The following is a 25,438-nucleotide window of genomic DNA, read 5'->3' as shown; positions in this document are numbered from 1 at the left end:
GGGCTCGACAAAACCTATTCCCCCTCAGGAGACTGAAAAGATTTGGCAAAAGGTTTTACAGCTGCACCATCAAGAGCATCCTGACGGGTTGCATCACTGCCTGGTATGGCAACTGCTCGGCCTCTGACCGCAAGGCACTACAAAGGGTCGTACGTACGGCCCAGTACATCACCGGGGCCAAGCTTCCTGCCATCCAGGACCTCTATACTAGGCGGTGTCAGAGGAAGGCCCTATAAATTGTCAAACACTCCAGCTACCCTAATCATAGACTGTTCTGTCTGCTATCGCATGGCAAGCAATACCAGAGCGCCAAATCTAGGTATAAGAGGCTTCTAAACAGCTTCTACCCCCAAGCCATAAGACTCCTGAACATCTAATCAAAGGGCTACCCAGACTATTTACATTGCCCCCCCCCCCCCCACCCCACTTCTACGCTGCTGCTACTCTCTGTTATTATCGATCACTTTAATAACATATTACCTCAGTTACCTCGACACCGATGCCCCCGCACATTGGCTCAGAACCGGTACCCCCTGTATATAGCTCCGCTATTGTTATTTACTGTTGCTCTTTAATTATTTGTTATTCATATCTCTTACTTTTTTAGAATTTTCTTAAAACTGCGTTGTTGGTTAAGGGCTTGTAAGTAAGCATTTCACTGTAAGGTCTACAGCTGTTGTATTCAGCACGTGACAAATACAATTTGATTTGATTTGAAATGGTTTCCAGGTGTTTTATGCCATTCCATTATCTCCGTTCCAGCCATTATTATGAGCCGTCCTCCCCTCCGCAGCCTCCTGTGGTGTAAAGCCTGTTATCCAGCCAGTGGGGCCGAGGGTAGGTTAGGGGAGGCTAGTGCTGCAGCCCCTTGAGGTCAGGAGGCTAATGCTTCGAGGAGAGGAGAAGAGGGTCATGAAGCTATATGCTGAGTCACACTGTCGTGTCCTGTCATGTCCTGTCCTGTCATGTCATGTCAAGTAGTGAGAACTAAGTGCAAATCAAGAAGTGAGTTCAAGATGTATTAGCACGGGTTTAAAGCCATTAAACCTGTGTGGTAAGATACCAAATTGTCAACCATTACCTCATTGTGTTCAAATGCCTTTCAGCCTCTATCTTAACAAGTGGTTCTAACTGTTCTCTTTTGTAATTGATGACGTGTCATACTCTTGAGCAATAGGCCTGCCAAGTTCACAACACTCTTCTGGTTACTTAGCTGGACACCACTGGGCCCTGGTCTTCCAACAGTCTGTTGTTCTGCTGGTTGTTGACCCTGCCTCTCTCCCGCCTCTCTCCCACCCCTGCCTCTCTACCACATCTCTCCCACACCTGCCTCTCGCCTGCCTCTCTCTTGCCTCACTCCTGCTTCTCCCCTGCCATTCCCCTGCCTCTACTCTGCCTCTCTCCTGGCTCTCCTCCATCCTTGCCTTTCTCTTGCCTCTCTCCCACCTTTCCCACCCTTGGCTCCCCTCACCTCCTTCGTGTCTAAAGGCTACGACTTCGCCGCCGTGCTGGAGTGGTTTGCAGAGCGTGTGGACCGAATCATCCTCCTCTTCGACGCCCACAAGCTGGACATCTCAGACGAGTTCTCGGAGGTCATCAAGGCCCTGAAGAATCACGAAGACAAGATCCGGGTGGTTCTAAACAAGGCAGACCAGATTGAGACGCAGCAGCTGATGAGGGTCTATGGCGCCCTCATGTGGTCGCTGGGGAAGATCGTCAACACACCCGAGGTGATCCGTGTCTATATAGGGTCATTCTGGTCGCACCCGCTGCTCATCCCCGACAACCGTAAGCTGTTTGAGGCAGAGGAGCAGGACCTGTTCAAGGACATCCAGTCACTGCCCCGCAACGCTGCCCTCAGGAAGCTCAATGACCTCATCAAGAGGGCCCGCCTCGCCAAGGTAAGCTCTAACCTCACACATGCATGGACCAACACGCGTGAAAACACACATTCTCTCACAAAAGTAAGAGTGGCCAGTACTCCTAAGCACTATGTTATGTCATTTTGGCCTGACTATGAAGTTCTCTTTTATTAGGTGTTAAGTCATTTTTTGAAAGAGAAGAAAAGTATTTGTTAAATAGGTATTTTGAATGGAACAGAATCTCCATACAGGAGTTGCTGCTGAACTTAATAATCCTGACTGATGGGTACAGTGACTCATAGTGCAAGAGTAATGACTGCAATTACATCCACTTTGTCAGGGTAAGATAACCTTCCCCTACTGAGCGAAGCTGCAATCCCTCTCCCCAGGGGACATTGTGTGACTGCGTGGTGTGATGAGGGCTGGTACAGTGGCGGCACCAGGGTTCCTTCCCAACTGAGCTACACTTTAATAGAGTCCTAAAGCATTGGTGGCACTAAGAACACAGTCACACCAAATCAGTCACAGGTCACTACTGTTCATTTGGCATAGAACGCTGATTGCAATTGGATGTAAACAAGGTACGGTAGATGGAGTTAGTCATGGGACAAATCTTGACCTCAGATTGACCTCGGATTTCTCTTCAAGTTTTTCAAATAATGAGGTGACAAAGTAGCATTGGTATGCATTCATTGTCTTACGGCGAGAAGAAAAACATGTTACTATATTGATTATATTATTATATTGATGAATAATTTATCCCAAGCTTTATTGCAAGGTCAGTGGTTCTGTGATCAAGGCCTACAATCTTAGAAAAAAAGGTGCTATCTAGAACCTTAAAGGGTTCTTTTGCTGTCCCCATAGGAGAACCCTTTGAAGCACCCTTTTTTGTTCCAGGTAGAACCCTTTTAGTTCCAGGTAGAAAACTTTTGGGCTCCATGTAGGACCTTTTCCACAGAGGGTTCTACATAGAACCCAAAAAGGTTTTCCCTGGAACCAAAAAGGTTTTTCCTATGGGGACAGCCGAAGAATCCTTTTGGAACCCTTATTTCTAAGAGTGTACTGGGTGACCGATAGATGAGCATCCTGGGATCCAAGCAGTGATCAGGATAAAGACAGGTCAATCAACACAGTACAGGGTGTCTGTGTTCATACAATCATCCTCACAGCCACTGACATACCAGATGATTAACAATCAGCCTCACATGAAGAATCTTTCTCCCCAAGGCTGTATTTATTGTATCAGCCTCCCAGACAGCCAGGGAATCCCTCAACCCCTTCTGTCTTTCTGTCTCTCTCTCCATCTGGTATCTTATTAAGTTCTAGGTAGCACCGTAAGCAGTTCACTGCAAGGTCTACACCTGTTGTATTCGGCGCACTTGACAAATAAACATTGACTTGATTTGATCTCCTCCCCCTTTTCTCCATCTCCTGAACTCAGAGCAATCCACAGGCCCTAACACCACTCTGTCTCTCTGGTGGCCTAGCCGTGACTATATGGTGTTGTCACCAGTTACTGTGACGTCTCAGGCAAATTTGATTTGCAGTACAATCTTATCAGCCCATAGCTAAATGATAGTGTGTGTGTGTGATCAGGAATAGTGGGGAGTGTTTCATTGATGAGGTTGTCAGAATTCCTGGGATGAACTTGGTCTTACCATGTGGTTCCAACCGGATATTTAAACAGAAATATCAGCTTCTTGTCTAGTTAGTGTGGAATGGAACTTCATGAGATAGTCATCAGAGAGCAGTGAGACAGAGGAGAGACCGTTCTGATGTAAATTAGAGAGATAGATTGGGTAGCATTGATTTGACATGCCACCTGAGCTCAGGAGGTTATTATGTCATAGCCATTACAGCGGCTTAACTCTGGGCTTCCTCTCCTATTAGCCCCATACCAGTATATGTGACTGATGACCAGGTCCTCTGTTGTCATACAATACAGGCACCACCTCATCTCAACACTTCAGATGGCTGTTCTGGAGATCCCACAGCCACAGCAGGATGTCCTGAGGAGGGAGTGTGTGTGTGTGTCCTTGTGTGCGTGTTTTGGGGACATCCCTGGCCACAGTCCAAGGAATCACCCCCAAACAGGTGGTCACCTTGAGAGGAAATGGTAACCCACCTCCGGCCTCCTCCTGTCCCCTGTCCCCCTATTCCTGGTCCATGGAACCTGGTCCATGTCCTGTCCTATGCCTCTGTCCTGATCAGACCAGAGAGGTGGGCTTCCTCTGCTGTCAGCAGCAGTGTGCTCATCCATCCGCCAAAGGGAAACAGAGGCAGAGGATACAGAGGTTCCACTGAAGGAGCTGGTTACTCATGTAGTGCCAGCCTGTGCACACACACACACACACCTACTATTGTTACATAACTTTTATTCCTCAATGAATACAGTCAATAATGTCTGGAGCAACTATTGAATATCAACAAAATCATTGTGGCCTTGGATGTGAGTAGATGTTGTCGTTTCAGTGCTTGAAACTTGTTTTACATCTTTAGTATGCCTTATCTCAGCAATCATGTCCACTCTTTCAACATACAGTGCATTCGGAAAGTATTCAGACCCCTTGACTTTTTCCACATTTTGTTATGTTACAGCCTTATTCTAAAATTGATTAAATCGTTTTTTTCCTTATCAATCTCCACACAATACTCCATTATCATGAACCAAAACCTGTTTTTTAGAAACATTTTGCAAATTTATACAAATGTAAAAACTTAAATATCACATTTACATAAGTATTCAGACCCTTTACTCAGTACTTTGTTGAAGCACCTTTGGCAGTGATTACAACCTCGAGTCTTCTTGGGTATGACGCTACAAGCTTGGCACACCTGTACTTGGAAAGTTTCTCCCATTCTTCTCTGCAGATCCTCTAGCTCTGTCAGGTTGTATGGGGAGCGTCACTGCACAGCTATTTTCAGGTCTGTCCAGAGATGTTCGATCAGGCTGGGCCACTCAAGGACATTCAGAGACTTGTCCCGAAGCCACTCCTGCGTTGTCTTGGCTGTGTACTTAGGGTTGTTGTCCTGTTGGAAGGTTAACCTTCACCCCAGTCTGAGGACCTGAGTGCTCTGAAGCAGGTTTTCATCAAGGATCTCTCTGTACTTTGCTCCGTTCATCTTTGCCTTGATCCTGACTAGTCTCCCAGTCCCTGCTGCTGAAAAACATGCCCACAGCATGTTGCTGTCGCCACCATGCTTCACCGTAGGGATGGTGCCAGGTTTCCTCCAGACGTGACGCTTGGCATTCATGCCAAAGAGTTCAATCTTGGTTTCATCAGACCAGAGTATCTTGTTTCTCATGGTCTGAGAGTCCTTTAGGTGCCCTTTGGCAAAATCCAAGCAGGCTGTCATGTGCCTTGCACTGATGAGTGGCTTCTGTCTGGCCACTCTACCATAAAGGCCTGATTGATGGAGTGCTGCAGAGATGGTTGTCCTTCTGGAAGGTTCTCCCATCTTCACAGAGGAACTCTGGAGCTCTGTCAGAGTGACCATCGGGTTCTTGGTCACCTCCCTGACCATGGCCTTTCTCCTCCGATTGCTCAGTTTTGCCAGGCGGCCAGCTCTAGGAAGTCTTGGTACTTTCAAACTTCTTCCATTTAAGAATGATGGAGGCCACTGTGTTCTTGGGGACATTCAATACTGTAGAAATGTTTTGGTACCCATCCCCAGATCTGTGCCTCAACACAATCCTGTCTCGGAGCTCTAAGGACAATTCCTTCGACCTCATGGCTTGGTTTTTGCTCTAACACTGTCAACTGTGGGATCTTATATACACAGGTGTGTGCCTTTCCAAATCATGTCCAATCAATTGAATTTACCACTGGTGGACTTCAAACAAGTTGTAGAAACATCTCAAGGATGATCAATGGAAACAGGATACACCTGAGCACAATTTCGTGTCTCATAGCAAAGGGTCTGAATACTTTTGTCAATAAGGTATTTCTGTTTTTAAGTTTGAATAAATTATGCAAACATTTCTAAAAGCCTGTTTTCACTTTGTCATTATGGGTTATTGTGTGTAGATTGATAAGGATTTTATCTAATTTCATCAATTTTAGCATAAGGCTGTAACGTAACAAAATGTGGGAAAAGTCAAGGTGTCTGAATACTTTCCGAATGCACCGTATGTAATCTGTGTTCTCCTTTCAAATACACATGCCATGTTCAATTCTGCGTTCTGATATAGCACATGCATAACATGTTCTGGTGAAATATCTCTCAGAAATCTCAAGGGGAGTCAGTCGTGTGATGAGGTTATTTTCCCCTTCCCTCTCAGTTCTAGGAAACCCTAAGGAAGGGAAACCTCTTGTGTGATACCCGCCACATGCTCTCTCAAAAAACTGCTTTAAGTGCTTCCTTCCTGTTTGAATGTTCATAATGTCAATTATTTTCAGTTTCAAGGACATCTGAGATATTAGGAGGAACATTAAAGAGCCCTTGGTGGCACAATAGACACATAAACAAAACAATCTTTCTAGCTATGACCCAAGAGAAGCTGGCTGCAACCCCTGTATGGGTCCTGCAACCCCAGTATTTGAGGAAGCAGTATATGAGTGATTTTTCTCTGCCCTACTCAGTCTTAACAGACAGTCCACACTGAGTAGACTGTGTACTGCTCTGTGCCCTGTTAGGTCCATGCCTATATCATCAGCTCTCTGAAAAAGGAGATGCCCAGTGTGTTTGGGAAGGAGGGCAAGAAGAAGGAGCTGATTAACAGTCTGGGAGAGATCTACAGCCGCATTGAGAGAGAACACCAGATCTCCCCTGGGGACTTCCCCAATCTCAAGAAGATGCAGGTAAGATAGAAAGATGGGGCTTCTCTTGAGTAAAGGGTTGGTGTAAAATATGGGCTGGACAGATGACATCATACCATAAATACCTAAAAACCTTGAAATATAAAATGACTACGAACATGACTCACAATGCCATGTTTACCAAGGGAGTGATGGATGAAGCCCACAATCTGTGCTGTTTTCCTCTGATTACTGAGCTAACACACAAACATGTATGCCCTACTGGGACTGCTTTGAGCCATGGTGACAAAACAAGCTCCTTTCTGATTGGCTGTGATCAGGAATTAGATCTGAACAACCCCCAGTCCATCTGGGCCTGATGACCACTTTGTTTTCCTCACAGAGAAGCACCAACATGACTTGGCTCAGGGTAGAAAGTAAACAGTAGTCATGTTGATCCTTTCTGACATATCTCTGATGCACAGACCAGGACAGTCATGTATCTTGTTCTGACTCCCTCTCACACATAAGAGACTGTAGAGATGCATCAACTAAGATCAGCTTGACCCCAAACTATGTTTGTAGTGAGTAAAACACTGCTCTTTTGACCTCTTACCTCTGCCCTCTCTCCCCTCCTATAGGAGCAACTGAATTCCCACGACCTGAACAAGTTCCAGCCCCTGAAGATAAAGCTGCTGGACTCGGTGGACGACATGCTGGCCCACGACATCGCCGGTCTCATGGTGCTGGTCAGACAGGAGGAGACCAACCGACCCCAGCAGGGGGTGAAGGGAGGGGCCTTCGACGGCACCCTCAACGGGCCCTTCGGCCACGGCTATGGCGAGGGCGCCGGGGAGGGTATCGATGAGGCAGAGTGGGTGGTGGCCCGCGACAAGCCCATGTACGATGAGATCTTCTACACGCTGTCGCCGGTCAACGGGAAGGTGACTGGCGCCAATGCCAAGAAGGAGATGGTGAAGTCCAAGCTTCCCAACACGGTGCTGGGGAAGATCTGGAAGCTGGCTGACATCGATAAGGATGGGATGCTGGATGACGAGGAGTTTGCCCTGGCCAATCACCTGATCAAAGTCAAACTGGAGGGTCACGAGCTACCCGCCGACCTCCCCGGTCATCTCATCCCCCCTTCCAAGAGGAAAATCACTGCTGAGTAGACTCATCCCCCCCCCCCCCCCCTCTGCACGCTCAACTCCTCAGGGCACTGAACAAGAGAGGGAGTGGGTAAGAGGGAAGAAGAGAGGGAGTGGGTAAGAGGAAGGACAGTGAAGGATCTATGGGGGGTGTGTGGGTAAATTCATCAAGGTTGGACAACCACGCTTCAACAAGAAACAAAGAAAAGCAGAAACTTTGTGGTTATGCTTAGTGGGAGTAAAGGGATTGGTTTGCTCTTCTGATAGATGTCTGATTTTTATTTTTTATTGAACTGGGTTGAAGGGGATAAAGGTCATGGTTCAAAGTTCAGAGACGGGGGAACTGATATTGGACACTGCGCCACCCACATGCCCTAATGTTATACACCACTGAGAGTGTGCTATCTGTGACACAATAACCTGCATTATCATTGGATACATGAACACTGTCTGTTTCTCTCTAGCATAAATGATTTGTGTTTTATTTTTATTTTATTTGAGCCTGTTTTGTAGTCTGCTTCATATCACCCCAGAAAATGGGCATGTTTCAAAAGGATAAACTAATATCAATACTAAATCTTAATAATCCTTCTAGTTATCACTTTAAAATACAATAACGGTCAAATGTAGTGACAGGAATCCTTTTTCTAAGTAGGTAGTGTAGACATATGATATTTTCTTCTTGTGAAAAGGCAGCATCCTAACACATGCAGGCCCTTCATAGCCTGACCAAGAGACTGTTACAACTGTATAGCTGTGATATCGGAAATCTAAGAGTTGGTAGACCTTATAATGTATAGTGTTTGAAATTGCCTTCTAGTAACTAGTATCCTTGTCAAACGTCTGTATGTTAATACCTATTTAACCTATTATTTAGCATACTTATGTCATTCTAATCACTGTTGAGAGAAAGAAACTTCAATCTTTCCATAGATAAGGAGGTGAACTGACAATGGAGATTATGTTTATGTCCTGTTCTGGCGTTTCCAATGGGACATAGTATACATACAAATATTCCCTTGTTCATCTGTGCTGACTGGATGCATAACCCATTTAAAAGCAAAGGATTCAAATCACTACTCGCATCCAATTATCTTAGATTGCTTCCCTCAATAAATAGCACAAAAAAATACTAGTTATAATCTTGCTATACTCTGACATTCATATTCTATCTGCATACAGTGTATATCTATCATAGAGACTGTTCTACGCTCCATATTATATGATATCCAGTGTTGTAGTTGAGACCACTTCTGGATATTATCCACCATAAATATTATGAAGTCATAATCCAAATACCCTGTGTTCTTGTACCTGATTATTCAGAAACAGAAAGATGGAATAGGTCAGAGATATATGAGAATTGTATGTAGCAAAGGTCCAGGGTAAGTTTAATTTTGTAGCTATAGTAATACAGTGACAGTTATTATTGGGATCATAGTGAGGGAACACTCATCTGAAAGTAGTTCCTAGGGGAAATTGATATGTTGATAGAATATACTGCACAGTATATAAGGGAGTTTATTCCACTCACACTGTACACAAGTGGTAGGTTTCTTTCCCTGACTGATATGACTGATACTTGCTCTACTTCTCTTCTGCTGTGAATTCATCTGTTGCTGCTGATAGTATGCTAAGTATCCTGTTGTCATCAATTTGAGTAGGTCTTGCAACTAATAAATGTGACAGAGCCAAGCATTTCTCATTCTGGTTCCTGCTTTTGTTTAGACTAATTACGGTAAGAGTCCTGAGCCACTCCTTTTCCAGATGTCAGGGAGTTATGAATCTACAAGATTACTTTTTTCATGCACACCCGTTAAAGAGATATACAGAACCAGAGATGTACAGTACTATTATACTACATTGTAGAATAATAGCGAAGACATCAAAACTATGAAATACATATGGAATCGTAGTTACCCAAAAAAGTGTTAAACAAATCAAAATATATTTTATATTTGAGATTCTTCAAAATAGCCACCCTTTGCCTTGATGACAGCTTTGCACACTCTTGGCCTTCTCTCAACCAGCTTCATGAGGTAATCACCTGGAAGGCATTTCAGTTAGCAGGTGTACCTTGTTAAAAGTTAATTTGTGGAATTTCTTTCCTTCTTAATGTGTTTGAGCCAATCAGTTGTGTTTTGACGAGGTAGGGTTGGTATACAGAAGATAGCCCTATTTGGTAAAATACCAAGTCCAGATTACAGCAAGAACAGCTCAAATAACCAAAGAGGAATGACAGTCCATCATTACTTTAATTAAGACAAGAAGGTCAGTCAGTGGAAAATTTCAAGAACTTTGAAAGTTTCTTCAAGTGCAGTTGCAAAAACCATCAAGCGCTATGATGAAACTGGCTCTCATGAGAACCTCCACAGGATAGGAAGACTCAGAGTTACCACTGCTGCAGAGGATAAGTTCATTAGAGTTACCAGCCTCAGAAAATGCAGCCCAAATAAATGCTTCACAGAGTTCAAGTAACATCTCAACATCAACTGTTCAGAGGAGACTGTGTGAATCAGGCCTTCGTGGTCGAATTGCAAAGATACCACTACTAAAAGACACCAATAATAAGAAGAGACTTGCTTGGGCTAAGAAACATGAGCAATGGACATTAGACTGGTGGAAATCTGTCCTTTGGTCTGATGACTGCAAATTAGAAATTTTTGGCTCCAATCTCCGTGTCTTTGTGAAACGCAGACTAGGTGAACGGATGATCTCAGCATGTATGGTTCCCACCGTGAAGCATGGAGGAGGAGGTGTGATGGTGTGGGGGTGCTTTGCTGGTGACATTGTCAGTGATTTATTTTGAATTCAAGGCACATTCAACAAGCATCAAATCAAATCAAATGTATTTATAAAGCCCTTTTTACGTCAGCCGATGTCACAAAGTGCTATACAGAAACCCAGCCTAAAACCCCAAACAGCAAGCAATGCAGATGTAGAAGCACGGGGCTAGGACAAACTCCCTAGAAAGGAAGAAACCTAGAGAGGAACAAGGCTCTGAGGGGTGGCCAGTCCTCTTCTGGCTGTGCCGGGTTGAGATTATAACAGTACATGGCCAAGATGTTCAAACGTTCATAGATGACCAGCAGGGTCAAATAATAATAATAATCACAGTGGTTGTAGAGGGTGCAACAGGTCAGCACCTCAGTAAATGAGTAAATGTCAGTTAGCTTTTCATAGCCGAGCATTCAGAGTTAGCGGTCGAGAGAGAGAGTTGAAAAAACAGCAGGTCCGGGACAAGGTAGCATGTCCGGTGAACAGGTCAAGGTTCCATATCCGCAGGCAGAACAGCTGAAACTGGAGCAGCAGCATGACTAGATGGACTGGGGACAGCAAGGAGTCATCAGGCCAGGTAGTCCTGAGGCAAAGTCCCAGGGCTCAGGTCCTCCGGGAGGGAGAGGGAGAGAGAGAGAATTAGAGGGAACATACTTAAATTCACACAGGACACCGGATAAGACAGGAGAAATACTCCAGATATAACAGACTGACCCTAGCCCCCCGACACAAACTATTGCAGCATAGATACTGGAGCCTGAGACAGGAGGGGTCGGGAGACACTGTGGCCCCGTCCGGCAACAGTGCCAACCAGGCAGGATATAACCCCACCCACTTGTCCGAAGCACAGCCCCCACACCACTAGAGGGATATCTTCAAACCACCAACTTACTACCCTGAGACAAGGCTGAGTATAGCCCACGAAGATCTCCCCCACGGCACAAACCAGAGGGGGGCGCAAACCCGGACAGGAAGATCACGTCAGTGACTCAACCCACTCAAGTGACACACCCCTCCTAGGGACAGCATAGAAGAGCACCAGTAAGCCAGTGACTCAGCCCCCGTAATAGGGTTAGAGACAGAGAATCCCAGTGGAGAGAGGGGAACCGGTCAGGCAGAGACAGCACAGCTACCACAGCATTCTGCAGCAACATGCCATCCCATCTGGTTTGCGCTTAGTGGGACTATAATTGTTTTTCAACAGGACAATCACCCAAAACACACCTCCAGTCTGTGTAAGGGCTATTTGACCAATACGGAGAGTGATGGAGTGCTGCATCAGATGACCTGGCCTCCACAATCCCCCAACCTCAACCCATTTGAGATGGTTAGGGATGAGTTGGACCGCAGAGTGAAGGAAAAGCAGCCAACAAGTGCTCAGCATATGTGGGAAGTCCTTCAAGACTGTTGGAAAATCATTCCTGTTGAAGCTGGTTGAGAGAATGCCAAGAGAGTGCAAAGCTGTCATCAAGGCAAATATACATTTTGATTTGTTTAACACTTTTTTGGTTACTACATGATGCCATATGTGTTATTTCATACTTTTGATGTTTTCACTATGTATTATTCTACAATATAGTACAAATAAAGAAAAACCCTTGAATGAGTAGGTGTGTCCAAACTTTTGACTGTATTATATTTTCAGTTAGATTGCAGCTCCTGATTGTATCTCACATGTACACAACCAGTTCAATGATAACTCGATACAAACACTGGATGCCTGCTCTGTGTTCATCATCACAACTAAATCCATTACACGGCCCCTTGTAAATAAGATCACTCATTCTTCCCTGTCTGCTAGTGCAGAATACTCAGACAGATGTTGTGGTGGCACTCTCTGATCTAATGGCTGATGGGATGTATCACAAGTGGGAGTATTGGTGTTGTTTGTGCAGTCTGTTTTCTGGGTCATTGATATAGAGAGATAGAAAGAGTGTGTACCACGGGCAAATGGAGAGGGGGTTCTGGGATATGGATCTGTTTTGCCAGTTGTATTTTTAATGACTAACAATGAGAGGTCTCCTTGATAAACCACAAGACCATGAGTATGTGTTTCTATGCGGGTGTGTGAATGCGTGTTTTCCTTGCTCTCAGTCTCTCAGAATTCTGTGTGTGTGTGTGATTAACCGACTTACAGAAAGCTAGTGGCCATTTTCAAGTGTTTGTTGTTCTATGTAACTGTTCTCTAATTGGTCTGAAGTTGGATGGTAAAACATTCCTCATAGTACGCTCTGCTAGGAAAACGGAAATAAAGACCTCATTCATTTACAGTATTACAAAGTGTATTGTGCCGTTTGCTTGTGTCCCTGCCTCTGTTCTTTAGTAAGTCCACATGGAGTAGTACCATGTCCCCACTATAACCTTTTTCCCTAATGTCATGTCTTTATTTTCAGAAACTGTGTGGAGAAGGAAGGGAAGATGTGTTTTAGTGGTTGGAGTTTTGTTGTCGTGGTTTCCCTGCCGGAGATGTGGGTCATGATTGGTTGTTATGACTATAGGTAGAGAGCAGTGGGGAGGCCAATAGCCTTAAATACAGCAATCAAAATGTTGGCTTGTTATGGTTTTTCTACTTTCTTCTGGACTGGACCATGGATGAGAAGTTTGTAAAGTGAATGTCTCTTTCCATTTCTCTGTACTTTGGATACAGTATCTAATAGACATGAATCAAACAGAATATTTATTGGAAGGACTGGAAAGATGATACAGGTAGTTTACTTTTATTTGGGAAATTCTTACAATGCATATTTTAGATCATATCCTCTCAACGTTAGTATCTGCAGAATAAATCCTTGGTTACTGTTATGAAGTTAATCATAAGCGTCACCAATTCCGTGACTGATGTTTTCCTGTTTGTTGCATCACACTCTCCTCTTCTCCATGCATTCACATGGCCGGTACATCCACATTTGTCAGCTGTGTTGGACACCATGATGTGATAACCATCCAGGTTGCCTGCGTCCACCTTCCTTCCCACAGTCCCCCCTTCCCTCCCCCTTCTATAGAGTCAGGGGCAAGCTATCCAGACTGTGTTATTTATGTATACTTGGAGGGCAGATAGTGGCTCCATCCTGGACCAGAGCAGGGAGACGGGACATGGGCTGGAGGGCTCCAGTGTGTTTCCCTCTTTCCTGGCCCTGCCCTGTGCCTCATGGCCATGGGGAGGTGAGTCACCTCAGATACTGCCCCTGGTCTGCACAACATCCCAGCTACACACACACACGCTAGGGTTGCAGAATTACGATAACTTTCCTTAAATTCCCCGGTTTTCTATTAATCCTGTTTGGAGGATTCCGGATTTCCTGCTTATTCCCTCTTTATTCCGGGAATCCTTCAAGTTACCAGAATTGTGCAAGCCTAACACACGCACACAAACTGCCAGATTACTGTTACAACTGGGAGCCAAAAGAGTCATGGTCATAAGAAGAGACGTGGCTCCATGTTTCCCTTTGATGAGAACCCACCCAAATGACAAATAGGGTGACATTACTGATTATTACTGAAGGTTCATATAATGACATGAAGATGATGTCTTCAGTTCAAACCAAACATACCGCAGCTATTCCACTTTGACTTTCACTGTGTTGACTCAAGGTGCATTATATAACAGCGCACTGTACAGCCGACGATGCACCCTTTATAAGGCATTTTCACCGGAGTCGTGGAGATCGCATCCATGGTAAACACTGAGCATGCATGCCTGCTTGCTTGTAAAAGTCAGTTATAGTGCACTGCGCTATAATATTCCTTGCATTGAATCCCAACTCTCAGTACCAGCTGACTCCATAGGGTGTCATAACGTTGAGGAAAAGGGAAAGCTGAATGTTGCATGTTGTCACGGGAAATTCTGTAAGTGTGCGTGGGAGATATGGGGGGAGAGGTGGGGGTTTAAGGGAACAGGGGGAGGTCCAGCCCAGAATCCAGGGCTGGCCAAGAGCAGGCCACTGGCCTTGACGTACACACACGGACCTGGGGAGGAAGATGAAAAGTACATCATACGTCGCAAACATCTGGCACTCTCTCCACTCACAGGAAATGCTGCCCCCGTTACAGCTGTGCTCTCTGTCCGTGTCCCTCTCCTGCCCCTGTCCCCTGACTGAGAATACAGCTGACTACTCCTCACCGCAGTTCCCCCTACAGCCATATATGGCTTGTGTTTTCACCCAGTACCAAATCCATAACTGTGTCCACAATAATTGTATGTAAAGCTATGGTAAAGTATGTCTTCTGAATAGAAAATCATGAGATCAAATGAGAGATCTGCTTTTGAACTCTTAATATTGTCTGTGATATGAAAGTAGTAACCATCAGTGGCGGCATGACCATAGTGGGCACAAAGGCTCATGCCCCCTCAGATAGGTCCTGCTTTTTACTTCGTTCTACTAAACCATTTTTAAAAAATGTAACCTTTATTTAACTAGGCATGTCAGTTAAGAACAAATTCTTATTTTACAATGACAGCCTACCCCGGCCAAACCCTCCCCTAACGACGCTGGGCCAATTGTGCACCAATCACGGCCGGTTGTGAACATGGGTCTGTAGTGACGCCTCTAGCACTGAGATGCAGTGCCTTACACCGCTGCCCCACTCGGAAGCCCAATTTTTATCATAATTATTTATAATAATATCTGTCAGCTGTATTTTGCGAAGGGATCACACTGACTGGAACAGGCAAAGAGTAAGCCCCGTATTCCACCTCTTACGTTCTCCCCTCGGGTGTAGCTCGTCTGAGGAGGAGACGTAAATGTCTGGGCCTAAACACACCAGGTAACACGGATGAAAGGGGAAGAAATGTGGGGTGCAATGAGCGATAAATAAATCAGACCACAACCAGAACTCAATTTTAACCCTCAGGGGATGTTTAGTGAATTATTTAAATAAACAATATAACACACCCATAAATAATCAGTAAGAAACAAAACAACAAGGGAAGGTAAGAGAAGGGAATGTTTGGGATCGGGGTCCAAGTAATGAAAATAAACAAAAGGTCCCTCCTCTTCTACACACCTATTCCTTCCTAACACATTCTAAACCCTAACCCACTGTCCTACCTGGTTCCAAGAAAAATACAAGGGTGACACCCGCCCGGCTAACCTAGTGTATAAAACAATGGGTTACCTACGTGAGAATGTACACCCATGGGCAGATCTACCTTTTCCCTTCTCCAGGACCTAGGTAGGGTGGAGCGCCTCAGGACAGGCTGAAACACAAACAAAGAAATTAACACAAATAATCAAACAAATAACAAGTGTCCTCTCTCTCTCTCTCTCTCTCTCTCTCTCTCTCTCTCTCTCTCTCTCTCTCTCTCTCTCTCTCTCTCTCTCTCTCTCTCTCTCTCTCTCTCTCTCTCTCTCTCTCTCTCTCCTCTCTCTCTCTCTCTCTCTCTCTCTCTCTCTCTCTCTCTCTCTCTCTCTCTCTCTCTCTCTCTCTCTCTCTCTCTCTCCTCTCTCTCTCTCTCTCTCTCTCTCTCTCTCTCTCTCTCTCTCTCTCTCTCTCTCTCTCTCCTCTCTCTCTCTCTCTCTCTCTCTCTCTCTCTCTCTCTCTCTCTCTCTCTCTCTCTCTCTCTCTCTCTCTCTCTCTCTCTCTCTCTCTCTCTCTCTCTCTCTCTCTCTCTCTCTCTCTCTCTCCCCCCCCCCCCCCCCCCCCCCCCCCCCCCCCCCCCCCCCCTCTCTCTTCTTCTCACACGGCAAACAGATATCCTCTCTGTAATCAGCTACAGCCACGCCCACCATCGTTAGCCGCAACTCGGTACACCTGTAATGCTCAGGACACAAACACACTAACAGGGGAAAATGGGGAACAAGAAAAACGTAACACGTAACACCCCTAGTAAGTGGTTCTTTCCAAGGTGCATGGAGCAAAGAGATGCCAAGGCAGGACACTAGATACTCTGGTGAATGCAGTATCATCAGTGGAGGAGAGAGAGTGTAGTGACACACAGTGTTTGATTTGATTTTAGTTGCCGGTGGTGGGCAGGAGGTATGTTTGTAAATTGATTTGATCAAGCTACAGTGCATTCAGAAAGGCACACACCTGTCTATATAAGGTCCCACAGTTGGCAGTGCATGTCAGAGCAAAAACCAAGCCATGAGGTCGAAGGAATTGTCTATAGAGCTCCAAGACAGGATTATGTCGAGGCACAGATCTGGGGAAGGGTACCAAAACAGTTCTGCAGCATTGAAGGTCCCCAAGAACACGGTGTACTCCATCATTCTTAAATGGAACAAGTTTGGAACCTCCAAGACTATTCCTAGAGCTGGCCGCCTCTGCCAAACTGAGCAATCGGGGGAGAAGGTTTCCTGGAAGCCGTTCAGCAGCGGACACATAGTTCAACAATAGGAATCTTTTATCACCAAGGACGTTCTTGTCATATCAGAGTATTTCAAAATAGCTGATTGAGTTTAACGTCTATATCTTCTTAAGAGGCAGGACACACAAGAGGAAACAATAAAGAGGGTTCATTGACCAGTTTGACACAGGCACAAAGCTGTCAACTACAGGCTGACGTGCTTTGTCATGTGAATTAGACTAGATACCATGGTATATGAGATACTGTACAATCGGTTGCAAGTGGTTAACCTGTACATATAGGCACTTCCTTTTCATCAAATGTTTCACCAAACCACAGTCCTTTGAATTACTGCAGCCAGAGACATTGCAGGGCCTTCACTTTAACCACAAATAACACCTCTGCTGTGAATCTAAAAATCAAATCAAATTTGGTCACATACACGTGTTTAGCAGATGTTATTGCAGGTGTAGCGAAATGCTTGTGCTTCTAGCTCTGACAGTGCAATAATATCTAACAAGTAATATCTAACAATTACACAACATATATCCAATACACACAAATCTAGTAAAGGAATGGAATTAAGAATATAAAAATATATGGACAAGCAACGTCAGAGCGGCATAGAATAAGAGAATAGTAGAACAGTATAGAATACAGTATATACATATGAGATGGGTAATGCAAGATATGTAGACATTATTAAAGTGACTAGTGTTCCATTTATTAAAGTGGCCTATGATTTCAAATCTATGTATATAGGCAGCAGCCTCTATGTGCTAGTGATGGCTATTTAACAGTCTGATGGCCTTGAGATAGAAGCTGTTTTTCAGTCTCTTGGTCCCTGCTTTGATGCACCTGTACTGAACTCTCCTTCTGGATAATAGCGGGGTGAACAGTGGCTCAGGTGGTTGTTGTCCTTGATGATCTTTTTGGCCTCGTGTGACATCGGTGCTGTAAGTGTTCTGGAGGGCAGGTAGTTTGCCCCTGGTGATGTGTTGGGCAGGCCGCACCACCTTCTGGAGAGTCCTGCGGTTGTGGGCGGTGCAGTTCCTGTACCAAGCGGTGATACAGCCCAACAGGATGCTCTCAATTGTGCATCTGTAAAGGTTTGTTAGGGTTTTAGGTGACAAGCCAAATTTCTGGCCACACTCATGGGTAAACAGGAAGTACAGGAGGGGACTGTTCACCCATGGAGATTTTAACAAAGCAAATTTGAGAAAAAGGATGCCGAAGTTCTATCAACATATCGACTGTAGTACTCACGCTGCCAAAACTCTCTACCCCTCTTACTCCAACTTCCGGGATGCCTATAAGGCCCTCCCCCGCCCTCCTTTTGGCAAATCTGACCATGACTCCATTTTGTTCCTCCCTTCCTATAGGCAGAAACTCAAACAGGAAGTACCCGTGCGAAGAACTATTCAACGTTGGTCTGACCAATCGGAATCCACTCTTCAAGATTGTTTTGATCACGTGGACTGGGATATGTTCCGGGTAGCTTCCGAGAATAACATTGATGAATACACTGATTCGGTGACTGAGTTTATCAGGAAGTGTATAGGAGATGTAATACCTACTGTGACTATTAAAACCTACCCTAACCAAAAACCGTGGATAAATGGCAGAATTCACGCAAAACTGAAAGTGCGAACCACCGCATTTAACCATGGCAAGGTCACTGGGAATATGGAGAGTGTAGTTATTCCCTCTGCAAGGCAATCAAACAGGCAAAACGTCAGTATAGAGACAAGGTGGAGTCGCAATTCAACGGCTCAGACACGAGACGTATGTAGTAGGGTCTACAGACAATCACGGAGTACAAAAGGAAAACCAGCCATGTCGCGGACACCAACGTCTTGCTTCCAGACAAGCTAAACACCTTCTTTGCCCGCTTTGAGGATAATACAGGGCCACCGACGGGACACGCTACCAAGGACTGTGGGCTCTCTTTCTCCGTGGCCGATGTGAGTAAGACGTTTAAGCGTGTTAACCCTCGCAAGGCTGCCGGCCCAGACGGCATCCCTAGCCGCGTCCTCAGAGCATGCGCAGACCAGCTGGCTGGTGTGTTTACGGACACATTCAATCTCTCCCTATCCCAGTCTGCTGTCCCCACATGCTTCAAGATGGCCACCATTGTTCCTGTATCCAAGCAAGCAAAGGTAACTGAACTAAATGACTATCACCCCATAGCACTCAGTTCTGTCATCATGAAGTGCTTTGAGGGACTAGTCAAGGATCATATCACCTCTACCTTTCCTATCACCCTAGACCCACTTCAATTTGCTTACTGCCCCAATAGATCCACAGATGACGCAATTGCCATCACACTGCACAATGCCCTATCCCATCTAGACAAGAGGAATAGATATGTACTGTAAGAATGCTGTTCATTGACTATAGCTTAGCATTCAACACCATGTACCCTCCAAGCTCATCATTAAGCTCAAGGACCCTGGGACTGAATCCCGCCCTGTGCAACTGGGTCCTGGACTTCCTGACGGGCCGCCCCCAGGTGGTGAAGGTAGAAAACAACAACTCCACTTCACTGATCCTCAACACTGGGGCCCCACAAGATCTGTTATTAACTGGGTGGTTCGAGCCCTGAATGCTGATTGTCTGACAGCCGTGGTATATCAGACCGTATACCATGGGTTTGACAAAACAGTTCTTTTTACTGCTCTAATTATGTTGGTAACCAGTTTATAATAGAAATAATGCGCCTCAGGGGTTTGGGATATATGGCCAATATACCACAGCTAAGGGCTGTGTCCAGGCGCTCCGCATTGCGTCGTGCATAAGAACAGCTCTTAACCGTGGTATACTGGCCATATACCGCACCTCCTCAGGCCTTAATGCTTAAATATGCCATGGCTATCAGCCAATCAGCATTCAGGGCTCGAACCACCCAGTTTATAATGCTGATTGGATGATGATAATTCCTCTTTTTTAGACCTTTGAGACAATTGGTTGTACATCAGTTTCTATTTTTGATGCAATTAAAGAGATTGAATGGGATCTTAAGCATTTTTTGTTTAACTTTTTTTTTTGCAGGACGTAACATATCATACGAAATGGATGACGTTGTATGCAATTGTGCAACATTTTCTGGGATTTGTGCTACTTTCAAAACTACTGGCTGAAATTATACAAAATCTTTAACACATCTTTAAGAGTTTAACACCCAGAAATCTTGGAATTGAGTACAGAATCATTTTGGAATACAGAATCACCATTCTTGTCTGGTACCAATGTGAATAATCTGGATATGGGCTTCAAGAGTTGGAATGATGCTGGTATTCTCAAGATGAATGCTCTTTTTGATAATGGCGAGACGCAGCCTTTATAAGGCACAAGTGTGACTAGTTTAAGTGTCATAGTGACTGTAAATACTGATGTGACTACTATTTGTGCTGTCTTAAAGGAGGGGCACAGCCCCCTCTAGTGACTGCTGTTACTTTGCTAATGGTTTAATTTATACATATATATTTTTTAAATATATTTATTTGTTGTATTATATGTCCTATGTTTTGTTCTCCCCAATAAAAAAATTAAATTAAATTTATATGAATTATTTGAAATTAACTTGTATATCTTTGAAAATGACAATAAAACATTGAAAAGAAACCCGCACAGCCTTCTAAAGTTTAGATTTGAGATAGTTATTGATTTTGGGGGGCAGCAGGGGTTGATGGTTAGCGGGGGTGAGGTCTGAGACAGAGTCACATTATGATGGGGTGGAGGGTAGAGGGTGGAGTGAGTTGTGCCCGTGGTCCTGAGTCATCACCAGGAAGGATACCTCACCATCCTGGCAGTATGTGGAAGTCATGTGGCCCCGGCCCCGGCCCTGGAACCATACCACCTCACACCCTGGTGCTAATTGACCGCCTCCAACAGTAAGCGTTTACATGGCATTCATGAGGGTGAGCAGGACCACAGTAATGTGGAATGGCTGTGTGGCTCATTGAACCCAGGGCAAGTAGCCTTGTGAGAGGAGATCAAGAGTGGGACGCTGGTTGTCGTGTACATGCCAGAAATGTTCACAAGACCAAAGCTTTACTGTTACTGTTGACCTCTATCTGCAAGCTGCAGAGCTGATGACACTTTACAATTCATTAAAGAAAATCTCCCTTTTTCAGTGTAAAACATGGTACTGTAGCACTAGAACCTCAAGTCTATTGACCAACAACAGAGCAGTCAAACAAGCATTCAGTGCAGTACAGTGGGGGGTAGTGGGGTTGACAGCAGGCCAGGCAGGGTGAGAGTGGACACATCTGACTGCAGTGTGTTTAGCTGTGTCATTGGAGAAGCCCTGATAGCCCCCACTCTCTCCCCTGTAGCTGGTGTACGTATTCGGGGTAAGTAAGTACTCCAGACTGTTGACTCAGTAGTGTGTGTGTGTGTGTGTGGAGGGGGGGGGGGGTCCAAGTGCAGCTGTGGAAGTCAATTTGCGTGGGGGGGTGGGGGGTCCAAGGAATATCAATAGCATTCCCTTAAAGCATACATTTAAATGTACTCAGATATAGGAAAAGACTGTAGGCTAGAACAACCATTACTCCTAACATAATTGTATATTATAGATATAGAATATCCCTAACAATTCAGTTCCTATCAGAACACTAAGACCAGAGGTGAATGAGTCTATTTCCAATGCTTTTATTAACTATTCCCTAGAAGGTCAGCCAGAGAACTTCAAAACAACCACGGAACATCTACAGTATTGACCATAATCATACCCAACATGTATTTAGGAATTGTACAGTGCTGACACAAATCTTAAACAGAAAATGATAAACAATGTATTAGATTCCTTGAATAACATGTGGATTATGGTCTTGTATCATTGACAGGGTGAATGATGGAACTCCTGTTCCTGTGAATGAAGGGACCGACCTTATGTCATGTTCATTTTCCTTGAACTCTTCCTCTGTCAATGTTAGAGGGCACAAACAAGGACAGTGCCCACCCTTCCCTAGGCCTGGCCCAAACTTCCCCCACCAGCACAACCATTAAGCACAATGGCCCATTCATATCTGTCAATGCCTCTGCATTACTGCCTATTGCTTAGAGGAGGGTGAATGGAGGCTAGAGAGGGGGACTTTCCTTGACCATAGCAATGACGAGAACACTGGACTAGACTAATGACCTGCTGTTTAGGATTACGAAAGTTAAGATTTCATCATTTGAGATACAGCACGTAGTGTACTTTACACAGCAAAATGGAAGAGCGTGCCCCTTCTGCAGAAAGACCATTACATAATCCACCACATTTCATCAACATAGTAATTGATTAAAGAGAGATTTCAGGGAATACTCTGTACACTTCTTGAAGTGCTGAATTCTTATTTTATCAGATCTTTCATCTTAACCGATGGAAGAGGTATGGGCATTAGCAACATAGCAAGGTAGGCCTCTGACTCCTCATACCTCCCTGGAATGGATGGAGGTATTTGCTATAAGTGTGGGAGCAACCACAAGCATCTCTCATAGGTGCCAGACCAGTGTCTACTGGCAGCAGAGAGAATTAATGAACTGACCCAGCCTTCAGTCTGGGTGTGTTTGAGATGCCTGAGGAGGGAGAGGTGCTTGGGGTGTGGGAAGAGAGGATATGGCCATTTAAACTATCTGATAGGATTGGGTAATGAAGTGGGAGTCTTCCAGAGTTTGGAGTCTGGAGATTGAGTACCACAGTATGAGTCATAATCAGTGGCGACCCCGCCTCAAAATAGGGTTGCTTGTTTTGCATGTTATTTTGACATTAATACATGTCACATATCAGTTTGCAAACAATGTAAAGAAAAAACATTTTTTAATAAAAATCTTTGAGTTAATAAAGCCGCATACAAACTTGGTCTCTTTTTTGCTTTCTTGAGTAAGGCAGCTCCAAAATGCAGGTGTTTCAGCCTAGCTCAGTGCTGTCGGTGGTGGTGGGTACAGCCAATGGAAAATACAGAGTGTAGGGGTTGGTAATGTTCTCTAGTTATGCCGTGATTGGGTAATGTTCTCTAGTTGAGCCGTGATTGGCTCAGTGTTCTGTCACTCATGGGGACACTACGTAGAGCTCGAAAAGTCAAGCCCCTTGGGTGCTGCCATAGAGTTACATGGCCACAGATAAAATGATGTCAAATCACGATATATCTACAGTAGCTTTGATTGGACTGATCATGTCAACATCATACTTTCAAAACCTTAGCTAGCGAGCTAGCAGTCATCATCATTAATCAAGTCGACAATCTACTGGCGAATCCTTTTAAATCCCATTTGAAGAGAAATAACGAAGAGAAATTATAGATAAAACGTATCGGTGCTCATCGGCCATTGATTTCTAAATCTATCCCTGTAGCCGTTCTTTGAATGCCTTGATGCCCTCTTTTTCGTTGTCTGTGCCCCACTTTACAGACAACACTGCATCCAATGACCGTGATCTGAGGACCCTTTTAAACAGCGACGGAGTAATGTGCTTGGCCTAAACCACTGCTCCATAATTGCTGGCCGTCAACCTCCCTCTCCTCATGGTGTGCCAGTTGGGGTTGGTACCCTGTCCAATTGTTGCCTGCCGTACAGCCTTTGCTGCTTCACCGACAGTGTCATGCCAGCCAGGTTGCCTGAATGCCCCAGGTGTGTTTCTGTGGTCCTTTGCAGAAGCTTGAATTGTTTACCGTGCACGTTCCTGTCCTGAGTGAGTTTCCGAGACTTGTTGTTTTTTCAATTGTACTGTGATCCTGCGGCTATCGTATCTCAGTAAAGTAAACTCAGCAAAAAAAGAAACGTCCTCTCACTGTCATCTGCGTTTATTTTCAGCAAACTTAACATGTGTAAATATATGTATGAAGACACTGTGGAGACACTGGTTGGAGGGGGAACCTCATCCTTTCGTGATCTGGACGAACCATAAGAATTTGGTCTCCATTCAAGAAGCCAAGAGGTTCAACACTTGCCAGGCTAGGTGGGCTCTGTTTTATAACAGGTTCAATTTTACACTAGCCTATCGTCCCGGGATCCAAGAATCAGAAAGCAGAGGACCTGTCCTGCCAACACGATATCTCTAATGAGGAGAGGGACCCCGAGCCCATCATCCCCAGCTCACGCATTGTGGCCCTTGTGATATGGAGTATTGAGACCACGGTCCGACAAGCCCAGACCCGAGAACCTGACCCCGGCAGAGGACCCACTAACAGACTTTACATTCCGCGATCAGCCCGGTCCCGAGAACTACAATGGGGACACTCCTCTAAATTAACTGGGCATGCAGGGGTTAATCAGACACTGGAGTTCTTGAGGTTGAAATTCTGGTGGATGGAGGATGTGAGATCCTTTGTTGCGGCCTGTTCTATCTGTGAAGACCTTTGCGGCTCCTCTGACCGGGTCAACTTGTGTGGCAGTCCACCCATGATCTTCCCTTAAAGGTGGACTCGTGGTAGCTTGTTCCTCGCTACATAGGACCATTCAAGATCCTGAGTCGCATCAACCCGGTAACCTATCGTCTCCAGCTTCCCAGGTCCTGTCCATCCTTTCAAGTCTCCCATCTCAAGCTGGTAAGGACCGGTCCATTCTCTCCACCCACACATGCTCATCTGCCCCCTAGCCTTGTGGATGGCCACCCGGCCTACACGGTCCGGTGGAGGCTTGTCATACCTGGTAGACTGGGAGGGCTACGGTCCCAAGGAGCGGGCGTGGGTGCCTGCCCGGGACATCCTGGATCCTGAACTCAGCAAAAAAAAGAAACTTCCCTTTTTCAGGACCCTGTCTTTCAAAGATAATTCGTAAAAATCCAAATAACTTCACAGCTCTTCATTGTAAAGGGTTTAAACACTGTTTCCCATGCTTGTTCAATGAACCATAAACAATTAATGAACATGGACCTGCGGAACGGTCGCTAAGACACTAACAGCTTACAGACGGTAGGCAATTAAGGTCACAGTAATGAAAACTTAGGACACTAAAGAGGCCTTTCTACTGACTCTGAAAAACATCAAAAGAAAGATGCCCAGGGTCCCTGCTCATCTGCGTGAACGTGCCTTAGGCATGCTGCAAGGAGGAATGAGGACTGCAGATGTGGCCAGGGCAATAAATTGCAATGTCCATACGATGAGATGCCTAAGACAGTGCTACAGGGAGACAGGACGGACAGCTGATTGTCCTCGCAGTGGCAGACCACATGTAACAACACCTGCACAGGATCGGTACATCCGAACATCACACCTGCGGGACAGGTACAGGATGACAACAACAACTGCCCGAGTTACACCAGGAACGCACAATCCCTCCATCAGTGCTCAGACTGTCCACAATAGGCTGAGAGAGGCTAGACTGAGGGCTTGTAGGCCTGTTGTAAGGCAGTTCCTCACCAGACATCACCAGCAACAACGTCGCCTATGGGCACAAACCCACCGTCGCTGGACCAGACAGGACTGGCAAAAAGTGCCCTTCTCTGATGCATCGCGGTTTTGTCTCACCAGGGGCGATGGTCGGATTCATGTTTATCGTCGAAGGACTGAGCGTTTCACCAAGGCCTGTACTCTGGAGCGGGATCGATTTGGAGGTGGAGGGTCCGTCATGGTCTGGGGCGATGTGTCACAGCATCATCGGACTGAGCTTGTTATCATTGCAGGTAATCTCAACAATGTG

The 25,438-nt window shown here is 45.3% G+C and overlaps 1 protein-coding gene across 3 annotated transcripts in view; it reads left to right on the top strand.

Moving 5' to 3' along the window:
- LOC115174772 (EH domain-containing protein 3) overlaps nt 1–9,447 on the top strand; it is a 46,750-nt gene extending 37,303 nt beyond the window's left edge. For all 3 annotated transcript variants that reach the window (XM_029733653.1, XM_029733652.1, XM_029733654.1), the window contains 3 exons: nt 1,489–1,901; nt 6,500–6,664; nt 7,243–9,447. In XM_029733653.1, coding sequence (XP_029589513.1) covers nt 1,489–1,901; nt 6,500–6,664; nt 7,243–7,773 — 1,109 coding nt within the window. In that variant the 3' untranslated portion in view covers nt 7,774–9,447. The remainder of the gene's footprint in view (nt 1–1,488; nt 1,902–6,499; nt 6,665–7,242) is intronic.
- Nucleotides 9,448–25,438: the final 15,991 nt, after the last annotated feature.

This window comes from Salmo trutta, chromosome 35 (genome assembly GCF_901001165.1).
Source record: "Salmo trutta chromosome 35, fSalTru1.1, whole genome shotgun sequence".
NCBI lineage: Eukaryota > Metazoa > Chordata > Actinopteri > Salmoniformes > Salmonidae > Salmo > Salmo trutta.
This window is presented reverse-complemented; position numbering and strand designations above follow the sequence as displayed.